This window comes from Rhinolophus hipposideros (genome assembly GCF_964194185.1).
Source record: "Rhinolophus hipposideros genome assembly, chromosome: 11".
Classification (NCBI taxonomy): domain Eukaryota; kingdom Metazoa; phylum Chordata; class Mammalia; order Chiroptera; family Rhinolophidae; genus Rhinolophus; species Rhinolophus hipposideros.
This window is the reverse complement of record NC_138057.1, coordinates 64,574,890-64,587,636: the sequence shown is the minus strand read 5'-3', so window position 1 is coordinate 64,587,636 and position 12,747 is coordinate 64,574,890. Positions and strand designations below refer to the sequence as shown.

At 38.7% G+C, this 12,747-nt stretch overlaps 2 protein-coding genes across 7 annotated transcripts in view; both read right to left on the bottom strand.

The window, feature by feature from the left end:
• KIAA1958 overlaps positions 1 to 4,239 on the bottom strand; it is a 129,397-nt gene extending 125,158 nt beyond the window's left edge. For 3 of the 4 annotated variants that reach the window (XM_081065401.1, XM_081065402.1, XM_081065399.1), the window contains exon 1: positions 3,980 to 4,239. The gene's annotated coding sequence lies outside the window, so the exon portion shown is untranslated. The remainder of the gene's footprint in view (positions 1 to 3,979) is intronic. The other variant, XM_081065400.1, reaches the window with a different exon arrangement.
• Positions 4,240 to 5,632: 1,393 nt separating this feature from the next.
• HSDL2 (hydroxysteroid dehydrogenase like 2) overlaps positions 5,633 to 12,747 on the bottom strand; it is a 58,909-nt gene continuing 51,794 nt past the window's right edge. For all 3 annotated transcript variants that reach the window (XM_081067769.1, XM_081067770.1, XM_081067768.1), the window contains one exon: positions 5,633 to 6,832. In XM_081067769.1, the coding sequence (XP_080923895.1) occupies positions 6,720 to 6,832 (113 nt within the window). In that variant the 3' untranslated portion in view covers positions 5,633 to 6,719. The remainder of the gene's footprint in view (positions 6,833 to 12,747) is intronic.

The window sequence follows — 12,747 nt, the reverse complement described above, 5'->3', positions numbered from 1 at the left end:
ATGTCTTCTTAAAGTTTTTTAAAATTTGTATTTCATACCAAGTTGCACAATTTATCTTTTGAGACATATGATGTCATTTTTCTTTCAGTACAAAAGGGCCAATTACTAATGTCCTAGCTTACATCCCTTTCTTTTTACATTACTTTAAATGTGATAAAGTGTTTCGGAAACACATCTTCTTTGTCACTAGAGCTATTGTTATTACCAGTATAAAAAGTCAAAAAGCTTTCCAACTGTTTAAGTGTTAAGACTTTGCAAAACAATCTGAATACTGCTGCGTAATTTGCCTTTCTCCAGAAAAGTGTATTAAACTTTGTTGACACTGGATACAAAATAGAATTCAAAAATTTGCATTTTCAGTACTTTTGGTTTCTTGACCTTTATTTGAATTTGAGACTAAGCTTTACCAAACAACAAAATTTACACTGTAACTAGCCAACCACATTCTTCATTATGGAATCTATGCAGTGCATTTGTTACCTAGGAAACAGACCAGAGCACAGGCAGAGTACAATTTCAGCACAGCAAAAGAATTCTCAATCATGCTGGTAAATAAAGTCCATAAATCAATTAATCAGAGGCAAAGTCAAGAAGTATCATGTAAGAGTTAAGCTCAATGGAAACTTTTTTAAAGAAAAATAAATAAAACCTGTGAGTCTTCTTCGTGCAACTATGTAGATCTCTTAAAGTAAATATTATGAACAGGTTTCTTTACAAACACAAACTGTCAGAAAATAAACTGTTCAAAATAAATGGCTTCTCTCCAATCTTCAGTTTCTCTATTTTTGACAGTATTTAAGAGAAAAAGCTTCTTTAGAGCCAGCCTCATACATCTGGTGGCAGAATATTAATCCAAGAATGAATTCTACATTTTCTGGCACGCAGCAAGGATTTGCGCTATTCTTAAACAACGCAGGACCATAAAGGCTGTAATGAGAGGTCACTGTCCACCCCTCTCAGTCAGACCTGTTTCCCCAACGGGGTACAAAAAAACTGCATGAAAAAGAAGGACTTGAAACTCATGGATCTATTATAAAGGATAAAACTGTTCTTTTCAGCTTTGTATTTGGTTATTTCTAAAGATAATACTAGTCATTTAAAGATTCCAGGTAACATAAAGTGGCCATTTTAGGTTTCCTTTAATGGAACCACATTGATAACTAGTGAACAGGAAAAAGGCTAGAAAAGTCTAGGATGTTTAAGCCTATCAAATTTAACAACAGCTTAGTGTTGTTTAAAAAAAAAGAAACTGGTAAGTGTCAGTTTATACTGCTGAGCTATATTTACAACTCAACTTTCTGATTGTACAAAATAAAAATTTCTACAAGTAACATTTATTTATTGTAACATCAAAAGTGGCAGAAATAAAATTGTCAACCTTGAAAAGTGAAAAATAATGTATACGCCTTCCTAAACAACAATGTACCAGAAAGGAAATCAGTTGACAATATGTAAGGTTCTTTGGAATGTCTCTGATTACACTAAAATATTGTTAATTATCTAAAAACCAGAAAATTAATATCTACTCATATTCAAAAAAAAGACAAAAAAAAATAGGTGTTACCTTACAGCCAGTCCACATAAACACACTATACTGCCAATCCCAGAAAACTATTAGGCATAACTACAACTTTGCCCAGCAATTCTCAACACAGGCCACAACACTCTTACTGTTTAGTTTACACAGTGACTCTGTTAAACCTTATCACTAAGACTGACAGTCTTGTAAATAAATATATAAACAAGCAATTGAATTTGTTAGCTTATCTTTTTTAATACTTCTAAGAGCTGATGAAGAGTGTGTGTATAAGAGCTGAAACTCTAGGATTGTTTTAGAACTAACTCTATTCCCCCATTCAGGACAAAGCCTGAACAAAATTCAATACCTAGCCTCTTTGAGCCATCCTTAATGGAAAAGGAAGAGGAACCTTGCTCAAGGGCCTACCAGCAACTTGGCACTGAGCTCTGTGCCTTTGTGCAGAGTTTAAATTCATTTATCTAATCTAGACCAGAAGTCAGAACAGGAACTAATAAAATTTGATCAACTCTAAGAGGTTTGCAGGACCGTTGTTAAATGTTGCATAGCCTAGGTTTTACGTGTACAAAACTGTACACTCCAGGCATTTACAGAATCAGGCATGCAATAATATTAACCTGTTAATGTAACTAGGACATGAATCTAGGATACATTTTCTCCTAGAAAAATGACACTATTTTAGGCATACCTATCTCCTTTTGATAATGACAAAAATCAGCTTATGTAATTAAAGACTACATTAAATTGTATATTGTTTTCTGATGAATTTCTACATCTTGATGAAAGTTATTAAATATTTTTCCACCATGTTTTCCCATCAAGTATGGATAATGATTTTAAAATCTTTTAAAGCAAGCCTCCATTTTCTATATATAGCTGTACATATAACTGTCTCAGTGCCCCCCAAACAGTTTTTTTTATCTCCTTGGTAATTGAGATTTAAGTTTGCCAATATGGATTCTCACACAATAGGCAAAAATAAATAAAACTCTCCAGAAGTAAGCAGCAGACTGAGATTAATACAGAGACAAATCTGTACCTTCATTAAAAATCTGAATCTGTAAAATTTATTATCTGGGTGCTCATTCAACTTCATTTATTATTTAAGTATCTGCAAATATACAGCAACTGTTTATTTAAAAAAACGTGGCCAGGTAAATAATATAAATCAGAAAGATCACCTACGACCCTTTTCAAAACACGGTATCCACTAATATACAACCCAATTGCTGGGTTATGTACAGAGACTACATAAATACATATAATAAAATAGGAAAAGGACAATCACGGGGGTAAATACCAGTTCCAACATTCACATTCTCCCTTATATGTTGTGAAAGATCTCCTATCTCAAAATGAGCAAAAATAAAGGTTTCAGCCTGAACGGAAAGCTAGATAATTATTCACTGCACTCCAATTTAACCTCCACCGGGGAAGCTGTCACCACCTGACTCGCTTGTTAACTGTTTATTTAATAGGCAGAAGATTCTACCATGCTAATTCTAAAGAGTCTGGGATATAAAAAACTTTACCCCCAAACTTTAAAATATACATATATAAAAATCTGTAAGTCACATCCAGGTTCATCTTTTATTTCTTGCCTTTAAGTCCCTCTCTTAACCTTACAAAAATAAAAATGCAAAAAAACAAGCCATTCGAAAACCACAACCATTCTCTGATTTTGGTTTGATTTTGATTTGATTTTGGGGCAGCCCAACCTCCTTCTTCGCAGGGAAATACATTTCTCGGTGTATTTGATAACAAACACAAATCACTGTGCGCAGCCTCAGATGGGGGGTGGCGGGGAAAGAGCCTTTCAGAGAAAGCCCTCCTCCGTTAGAAACAATAAATAAGGGACCGAAGCGGTGCACGTTCCTTCACACACGCCCCAAACGCACCTCCGTGTGCCTCGCGTGAGGGACACAAGTCCGGCAGAGCCCCGAACCACCGCTCTCCCTCTCTCCACAACCATCACAAGACTTGGAAACTAAGAGGGCAGATCTTTTCTTTTTCCTTCCCGCCCTGCTTTCCCCCCAAACAGCTCCAAGAGCAGGAGCAGGCGAGCCAGACCCACGCAGCGCGCCCGCGGCCGCCGCGGCGACCCGAGATGCTGGGCAGCGGGCCGGCCCCGGACAGGCGGACCGGAGTGGGGGCCACGGGGGCTCGCTCGCGGAGCCTGTTCCGCCGCTTGGGGTCCCCGCCCCGCACGCCCCCAAGCCCGTCGCCGGCGAGTCCCGCCGCCCGGCGCTCTGCCCCGACTCCCGGCCTTCCCACCCTCCCCCCACAGGAGACAAAAGGAGGGTTCAGCCGGGTCACAGCGCGGCCGCCGAGGGAGAGACAGAGCGGACCCCAGCGCAGGCGCCCCCCACACAAAGGGACTCCTCGGGCCGGGTCGCCGTGTCGGCGCGCACGTCCCCGACCCGCGCGCGAGCTCTCACCCACCTGCAGGTGTCTGTGCGTCTGTCCATAGGAACGCGGGCGCGGGGGGGCCTGCGGGAGCCGGGCACCCCGGGCGGGACGGGGCGGGACACAGGGGAGGGTGGGCGAGCGGCCAGAGGGCCGGGGAGTGAAGGCAAGTGAAGCGGGGACGGCGCCTGGCGGGCGGCGGACGGAGGCGCGGGGCGGGGGGCGGGGGCGCCAGCCTGGCTCGCCGACCAGCGCGCGCCGCTCTGTGCGCCCCGGGCTCCGCGCGCCCGGTTCTCAGCGCGGCGGGCGGGGGGCGGGCGGGGGCGGGGCGCGGGCGGGGCGGGGCCGGAGAGCGGGGCGGGGCTCGGACCCCGGGCTCCAGCCGGCACCGGAAACGCGCCGTGGTCCGCGAGACCCACAGGAAGTGTGTAACGACACCTCCTACGACGCGCACCGAGCTCGCAGTCGTCGCTGCCCGGGGGAGATGTGGACCTACCCTCCTACTACACACACGCGCGCGCAGGAGCTTCGTCTCCACACCCCGACAGGTGTGGCACCCACGATCTCTGGTACGTTCTGAGGTGGGCAGCACCCTCTCCTGCCTCACGCCTAGGGCCCGCTGTCCTCCTTGGAGCTTCATACAGCTCCGCCTAAACGCTAGGAGCAGACCTCCTTACAGGACTCTGCTCTGTGACAGGTGTGTGGCACCTGTTTTAATGCACTGAGTTACCTTTATACCCAGGCATGTGCACGGACACCGCTGACCGACAGACGTGAAACCCACAGTCATTGCTGCAATGGTGGAAGTTCCTAATCTAACCGCTCAACGGAAGCACGCTTCCCTTGGAAAGAGCGGGGCTGTTTAAAAACACCTAGAACGCACTGAGACCAGGGAAGCATACAGTAAGACCTACACGGCACGGCCCAACAGAGGTAAAGCTGGACATTCGATGTGCTACTAGGCGCCTTCCATCCTTATTTTACTTAGCAAACCCTCTGAGTACTTACTGGGTGCCTGGGTTTACACCAAGTGCTTAGCAAATATTTATTTAATCCCAAGAACTCTATGAAGTGAGTGTTAGCATTGCCGTTTTATAAATGGGGAAACTGAGGCACAGATAACTTAAGAAATCTGCCCAAGATCACATTGTAGCTGGAGGAACCCAGATTCATCCCAGGTAGTCTGGCTGCAGAGTCCATGCTTCCTTTCCACTTACAGCACTGAACATTTCCAAAATAATACCATGTTTCCCTGAAAATAAGACCTAGCCGGACCATCAGCTCTAATGCGTCATTTGCAGCAAAAATTAACATAAGACCAGGTCTTATTTTAATATAAGACTGGGCATAATATAATGTAATATAATGTAATGTAATATAATATAATGTAATGTAATATAATGTAATGTAATATAATGTAATGTAATATAACGTAATGTAATATAACGTAATGTAATATAATGTAATATAATACCGGGTATTATAGTAATTTTTGCTCCAAAAGATGCATTAGAGCTGGTGGTCTGGCTATGTCTTATTTCCGGTATTTAAGGCCCGGGTACCAGGAAGATTTTGTTCGATAGGGCTTGTTAATTTTGGCCTTGGGCTAGTCCTTCCCATCTCTGATCCTCTGTTTCCTCATTTGTAAAATACACATGAAATCCCCTAACATTAAAGTTTAACTTTTTAAGAAAAGACAAACCGTTGTATTAGTTTGCTAGGGCTCCCAGAACAAAATACCACAGACTGGGTGGCTAAACCAACAAACATTTCTTACAATTCTGGAGACGAGAAGTCTAAGCTCAAGGGGTCAGATCTGGTTTCTTCCGAAGCCTCTCCTTGACTTGTAGACGACCACCTTCTCGCTGTGTCCTCACGTGGTCTTTCCTGTGTGTGCATCCCTCGTCTCTCTTTTGTGCTCAAATTGTGTCTTCTTACAGAGACACCAGTTAGACTGGGTTAGGGCCCATCCTGAAAGCCTCATTTTAACTTAATCCCCTCTTTTAAAGGCTTTACCTCCAAATATAGTCACATCCTGAGGTACTGGGAATTAGGACTTCAACATATGAATTTGTGGGGCAGACAATTAAACCTGTAACAACCATCTGTTCTAATATTCTCATTTCAAAACACTTATGAAGTGCATACTTCTGGGAAGAAATTATTTTAGGACATTTTAAAAATAGGATGCACATTGCAGTTAATTTTTTCCTACAGATAACTTAAACCTGGAAAGCTAGTTAACAAAATGAAAAACTGTTCTTGTTTCATTAGTCTTCAAAATAGTATTAAGTAGTTTATTATGTGATTCCTGGGAAACTACTGTAGACGATCTTTAAAACAAGTAGTATATAAAAACCTACAATATCTTAAGATTTTCATTAGTATACAATCTCAAACTAAAAATTTTAGAACTGACCAGCTTCATTTTAAATGGGAAGAAGCTTTGAAAAGAGCTAGTTTTACTGCTTGACCTTGATTGGTTGCTCATGATACTTGTTGTAGAAGATCGTGAATGGTTTATAGTGCTCAGAGGGCAAAACTCACAAAACATAAAAAAAAAAAAATGTCTTAGAATTCTACTTAATGAAGCTTATGTTTGATTAGCTAGCTGTTTTAATGATAATTACAAGTCTTATAGATACAGAAATTCTTTTTTTTCAAGAACAAATTTGCATATCCTTAAAATACAATAGAGAAGAAAACAAACATTAGATTTTAACTGTTGAGCCCTTTTACTTTCTGAACTTAGAGGTCCACATATTTTTCTTTTTCTTCACAGCCTTGCTTGCATCTGATTCATTAGCTTCTCCAATTTGACTGCTAGGGCCATGTTTCCTTTAATCTTCAGTTTTCCTGACATGAATGCAATTGTTGGTTTTAGTTTACCTGAAGTGAGAAAATGAGAGGGAGAAAAGCATCCATTAGTGTCCTTAGAGATATACTGCTACAAGAATATGCATTATAAAAAGAATCTCCTTGAGCTCTATAAACTTCTGAAGCACAGAAATTCCTATAACAGCATTTTTTTTAAATCAGTATCTTGGGAATTCCAATTCCTAGACTTAAATGTTAACAATATGAGAGATAATGTAAAAACAACAATTAGCAAAAGATAATAGCAAAAAGATGAAGATGCAACATGTATATACTAGTTACAGTACTCTCAAGGATACATGGGCCTCAAATGAATTGAGGTAAACAAATACTATCTATTTTAGTTAATTTCCAATCTATTATAGTTCATTCAACTTTTAACATTTTAAGTTTAGATTTAAAAAATTAAATGGTGTAAATGCTTAAGAAATGATCATTAAAAGTGTTGGTATGAGGGCAGCTGGATGGCTCAGGTGGTTAGAGCGTGAGCTCTGAACAACGGGGTGGCGGGTTCGATTCCCACATGAGCCAGTGAGCTGCGCCCTCCACAGCTAGTAGATTGAATACAAAGAGCTGCCACTGAACTTCCGGAGGGTGGCTGAATGGTTCAGTTGGTTAGAGTGCTAGCTCTCAACAACAAAGTTGCAGGTTCAATTGCTGCTATGGGGTGGTTGGGGGGGCGCCCCCTGCAACCAAACATTGAAATTTGCAACTGGACTTGGAGCTGAGCTGCGCCCTCCACAACTAGATTGAAGGACAACGACTTGGAGCTGATGGGCCCTGGAGAAACACAGTATTCCCCAATATTCCCCAACAAAATTACAAAAAAATAAAAGTGTAGGTATGGACACAAAAGTATGTTAGCATTACTATAGCCACAGAAATGCCAGGATATAAAATGTAAACATAAAGACAGAATTATAGTAATATAACAGAGGCTCCATGGAAGGAGGAAGCTTTGTTTTTATTTGCAACTTTCATTCCACTGCTAGTATAGGGTCTGACACACAGTGTAATTAATGAGGAAACTGAGGTTCAGAGAGGATTTTGACTTTCTCAAGGTCACACAGCTTGTATATGACAGTGCTGCAATTCAAAACCAGGTGTGTCTGATTTTCATTTATAGTTTTCTGAGCTATATGATGCCAATTTATATATAGGTTATATCTCCAGAAGGCACAATATGCATCAGGTTCATTAGTAAACCTTCACTGGGCCACACACAGGCTCTTTGTAGAAAGAAAATGTGTGGGGTCAGTATATTGTGTATATAGAGATAGCAAAACATTATTCTGTATAGGAGTTATAGCAAAACATTAAAGCAAAACATTAAAGTATTGGTTACGGATAGAAAGGATCAAGCCCAATTCTTGTATTTCAATGAACAAATTGAGCTGGTCACTATTCAAAGGAAATGTAATGTTAAAATACCTAAATTCAGAAATAACAGATTAAGAGATAATTTTTATTTACATGGTAGATACTGGAAGATCTTTATTCTTTAAAGGAACAGAACAGCCCCTCCAAAAACTTATAAACACTGATATCTGGATGCCCTGCAGCCAAAACACTGGCTTCCTGCTGTCATTCTACAGTGATACCCACTAGTCCACAACCCACCAGTCCACTCATGCATACACAGCTTCCAATCAGCACTACAGAGCCCTGCCTATAAGGATGAATGGACATCAAATGGAAACAGAAAAACAAAACCAAACAAAAAAAACCACTCCCAAAACAAAAACAGGTAAGAGCAATTGGAAGGAAACAGAGAATGTAGGCACAGAAGAAAACAAAGTAAATGAATAACAAAAAATTTCATAATTCAAAATTTCATAATTTCATGAATTATGAAATTCTCATCGATAAGATATAAAATTCTCATCGATAAGATATAACACTAATGTATGAAGAACAGGATTCTGAAGGAGAAAGGAGAAGAGAAGCACAGCAAAGAGGGTGAAAAAGGAAGGGGCAAAATGGGTAGAAGAGAAGATTGAGAGGAAGGGGGAGAAGCAGCAGAAAGGGAATGGAACTGGGGAGAGTAAGGAGGAAGAAGCGGGGCAGTAAGAGAAGAAGAAAGAAACTGATAAAATTAGAGTCAGCTCTTGGAAATTAAAAATTTGATAGAAAATATTAAAATACAATAGAAAGGAGACACTTGCAGATCTTCTGGTCACAACAGTCAATCTCTCACAACAGTTTCCCTCCCACTATTGCAAAAGCCTCTCTCCACTCCCCACCTCAATAATCTACCCACCCTGATTATCATCATTTTGAATCTTTTCAAATAAAGTTGCTCCTTACCATAAAAAAAAAAGAATAAGAAAATGAATCTTATTTGTATAAAAAAAGATGAATCAAACTCCTAAAAAGCAAGATGATTAAATCAGAGGTCTAATGCTTTCTCCAGAAAGTGAGAACTTAAAAAAACAAATATCAAAGAAATAATATAAGATACATTCCCAAGGAACCCATTAAGGAAAATGAAAGAAAAAAAAAGACCACAGCACCTTTTATCATTGTGAAATTTCAGAATACTACAGAGAAAGAGATCATTTTGATTCTGGAACTTTCAGAAAGGGGAGGGGTAGATATAAAAGATTAAGAAGAATAGTATCAAATTCTCAATGGTAATCTTAGAAGATAGAGGAATGCCTTCAAAATTCTGAAAAAATGAATTTCAACCCAGAAATCTCTACTCAGCCAAAAAAATCAATGTGTTGGTAGAATACAAGTAGTTTTTAGAACTCACTAAAAGTACCGCTCTGTATCCTTTCTCATGAAACTACTGGAGAATGTGTGCTACCAAATTGAGGATATAAACCAAGAGAGAAGACATGGGATACAGGAAATAGGAGATTCAATGCCGGACAGAGTTAAAGACATTTCCAGGATCACAGCTGTGTAGCAGGCTATTATAATGAGCTACCTATTCAGATTGTAATTCAGATTGTAACATGAAGACAAAGGGCTCCAAGAAAAAAGTAGACTGACAGGTAATCCGACACATTTGGCAGAGTAAAAAATTGCATTAAGAGGTTCTGAGTAGAATATAGGAAGATTTTACTTGGTTTCTTTAAACCTATTCAATGGGGGGAACAGGGCAATTATTTATGTCCAGGAAAAATAAAAGTTATCTGACAAGAAACATAATAATAGTATGCTGTTTGATTCAACAGCAAACAATGCCAGAATTGTAATTATTTGAACATAGAGTCTTGATTTAAGCAAAATGGTGAAATAACTATATTGGGAGGAGGGGAAGAGGTGGGGGGGGGGGTAGAAGCAGAATGAAGGTGCTATAAGAGAACTTAAATCTCATCTATCAGTCTTTAAATTAGTGAATCCAAAGAAAACAGTATAAGTACTATAAATATAACATGGAGAAATGTAATAACATTGAAAACTGTGGAGTTAAATATTGAAAGAAACACCAAAAAGACCTGAAAGAGATTACCTCTGGGGAGCAGAAGGGGGCAAGGCCAAATAACAGTTTTTAAATATATGAGTATATGCTTTTAAAAATACAGGTGAAGTACACATGACATAAAATTTTAAAGTGAACAATTCAGTAGCATTTAAGTACAGTCACAATGTTGTGTAACCACACTGTCTTTCTAGTCCCAATGCATTTCATTACCCCCAAAAGGAAACCCTGTACTTGCTATGGATTAGCAGTTCCTTCTCCCTCTAGGCCATGGCACCCACCAATCAGCTTTCTAACTCTATGGATTTACATATTCTAGTTTTTCATATACTTGGATTCATACAATATGTGGTTTTTTGTGTCTGGCTTCTTTTACTTAGCATATTTTTAAGGTTAATCCATGTTGTACCATCATGAAACAGGACTTCATTTATTTATTTATTTTTACTATTTTTTTTTTACTTCATTTATTTTTATGGCTGAATAAAATTTCGTATATATAAATAATAATTTGTTTATTCATTCGTCTGTTGGTGGACATTTCCACCTTTTGGCTATTGTGCATAGTGTTGCTATGAACATGCGAATACATGTATTTGTTTGAGTACCTGTTTTCAATTACATTGAATATATATCTAGGAGTAGAAATGCTGGGTCCTATGGTAATTCTATGTTTAAGTTTACCCCTATATTCATGGGTTTAACTAAACCTATATATACATCTAGGGTCAACTGCTCTTTAACAAGGTTGCCAAGACCATTCAATGGGGAAAGAATAACCTATTCAACAAATGGTACTGGGACGACTGGATGTCCATGTGCAAACAAATGAAAGTGGACCCCTACCTTAATACCATATACAATATTAACTCAAAATGGGACAAAGGCCTAACTGTAGGAGCTAAAGCTAAACACTCTTAGAACACATAAGGGTAAATCATGAAAACTTGGGTTTGACAATGATTCTTAGATATGATAGCAAAAGCACAAGCAACAAAAAACATAAATTGGACTTCATCAAAATTAAACACTTTTGTGTTTCAGAATATATCATCAAAAAAGTGAAAAGACAATTCACAATAAATAGGAGACCATATTTGCAAATTATATACCCAATAAGGGATATCATCTTTATATCTTCAATATACAAAGAATTCTTAAAACTAAAAAAAACAAAAGCAAAACACGAAAGTTCTCAATTAAAATGGGCAAAGAACCTGAGTAGGCGTTCAGTAAGGAAGATATATATATTACCAATAAACACATGAAAATTGGCTGAACATCATTGGGCATTAGGGAAATGCAAATCAAAACCACAATATAGTGATGGAAGGAGAACTGACTCTGGGTGGTGAACACACAATGTGATATCTAGATAGATGATGTATTACAGAATTATACACCTGAAATCTGTGTAACTTTACTAACAATTGTCACCCCAATAAACTTTAATTAAAAAAGAAACAACCACAATAAGATGTCACTTCACACCTATAAAAAAAAAAGTGCTATAAAAAAAATTTGCTATAAAAAAAAAAGTGCTGGTGAAGATAAGAATGCAGAGAAACCCTCAGACATTGCTAGTAGGAATGTAAATGGTGCCAACGGCTGTAGAAAACAGTTTAACAGTTCTTCAAAGAGTTAAATACAGAATTACCATATGACCCAGCAATATAAGAAAAATGAAAACATACGTCCACACAGAAACTTGGACACAAATATTTATAGCAGCATTATTCATAACAATCAAACAGTGGAAACAACCCAAATGTCTGTCAACAGGTGAACAAATAAACTATGGTATATCACTATGATGAAATATTAAGTTATAAAAAGAAATGTAGTACTGACACATGCTACAACCTGGATTAACCTTGAAAATATTATGCTAAGAGAAAGGAGCTGTACACAAAAAGTCACACATTGTGATTCCATGTGTATGAACTATCGAGAATTGGCAAATACATGGAGAGAGAAGAAAGCATATCAGTGGTTGCCAGGAAGCTGGAATGGAGAGTGTTACTTAAATGGTATGGGGTGTTTGTTCTGGAGTAATGAAAGAGTTTTGAAACTAAAGATTAGTGGTGGTTGATAGCATTGTGAATGCACTAAATTATGCCATGGAACTGTACACTTTAATATAATTAATTGTATGTTATGTGAATTTCATCTCCTTTTTAAAAAAAGAGAATGAAGTACTGACTGACACATGCTATATTAAGAATGAAACTTGAAAGCATTTCTAGAAGATGCCAGTGACAAAATATTAATATCATATGTTGTATGATTGTGTTCGTATGAAAGTCCAGAATAGGGAAATCTATAGAGACAGAAAGTAGAATAATAGTTGCGTAGGGCTGGAGGTGGGTAGATGAAGGATATGGGATTAATAGCTAATGTGTATGGTGTTTCTTTTTGAGGTGATGAAAATGTTCTAAAAGCAACTGTGGTGATGGTTGCAAATATCTGTGAATATGATAAAAACTATTGAATTATA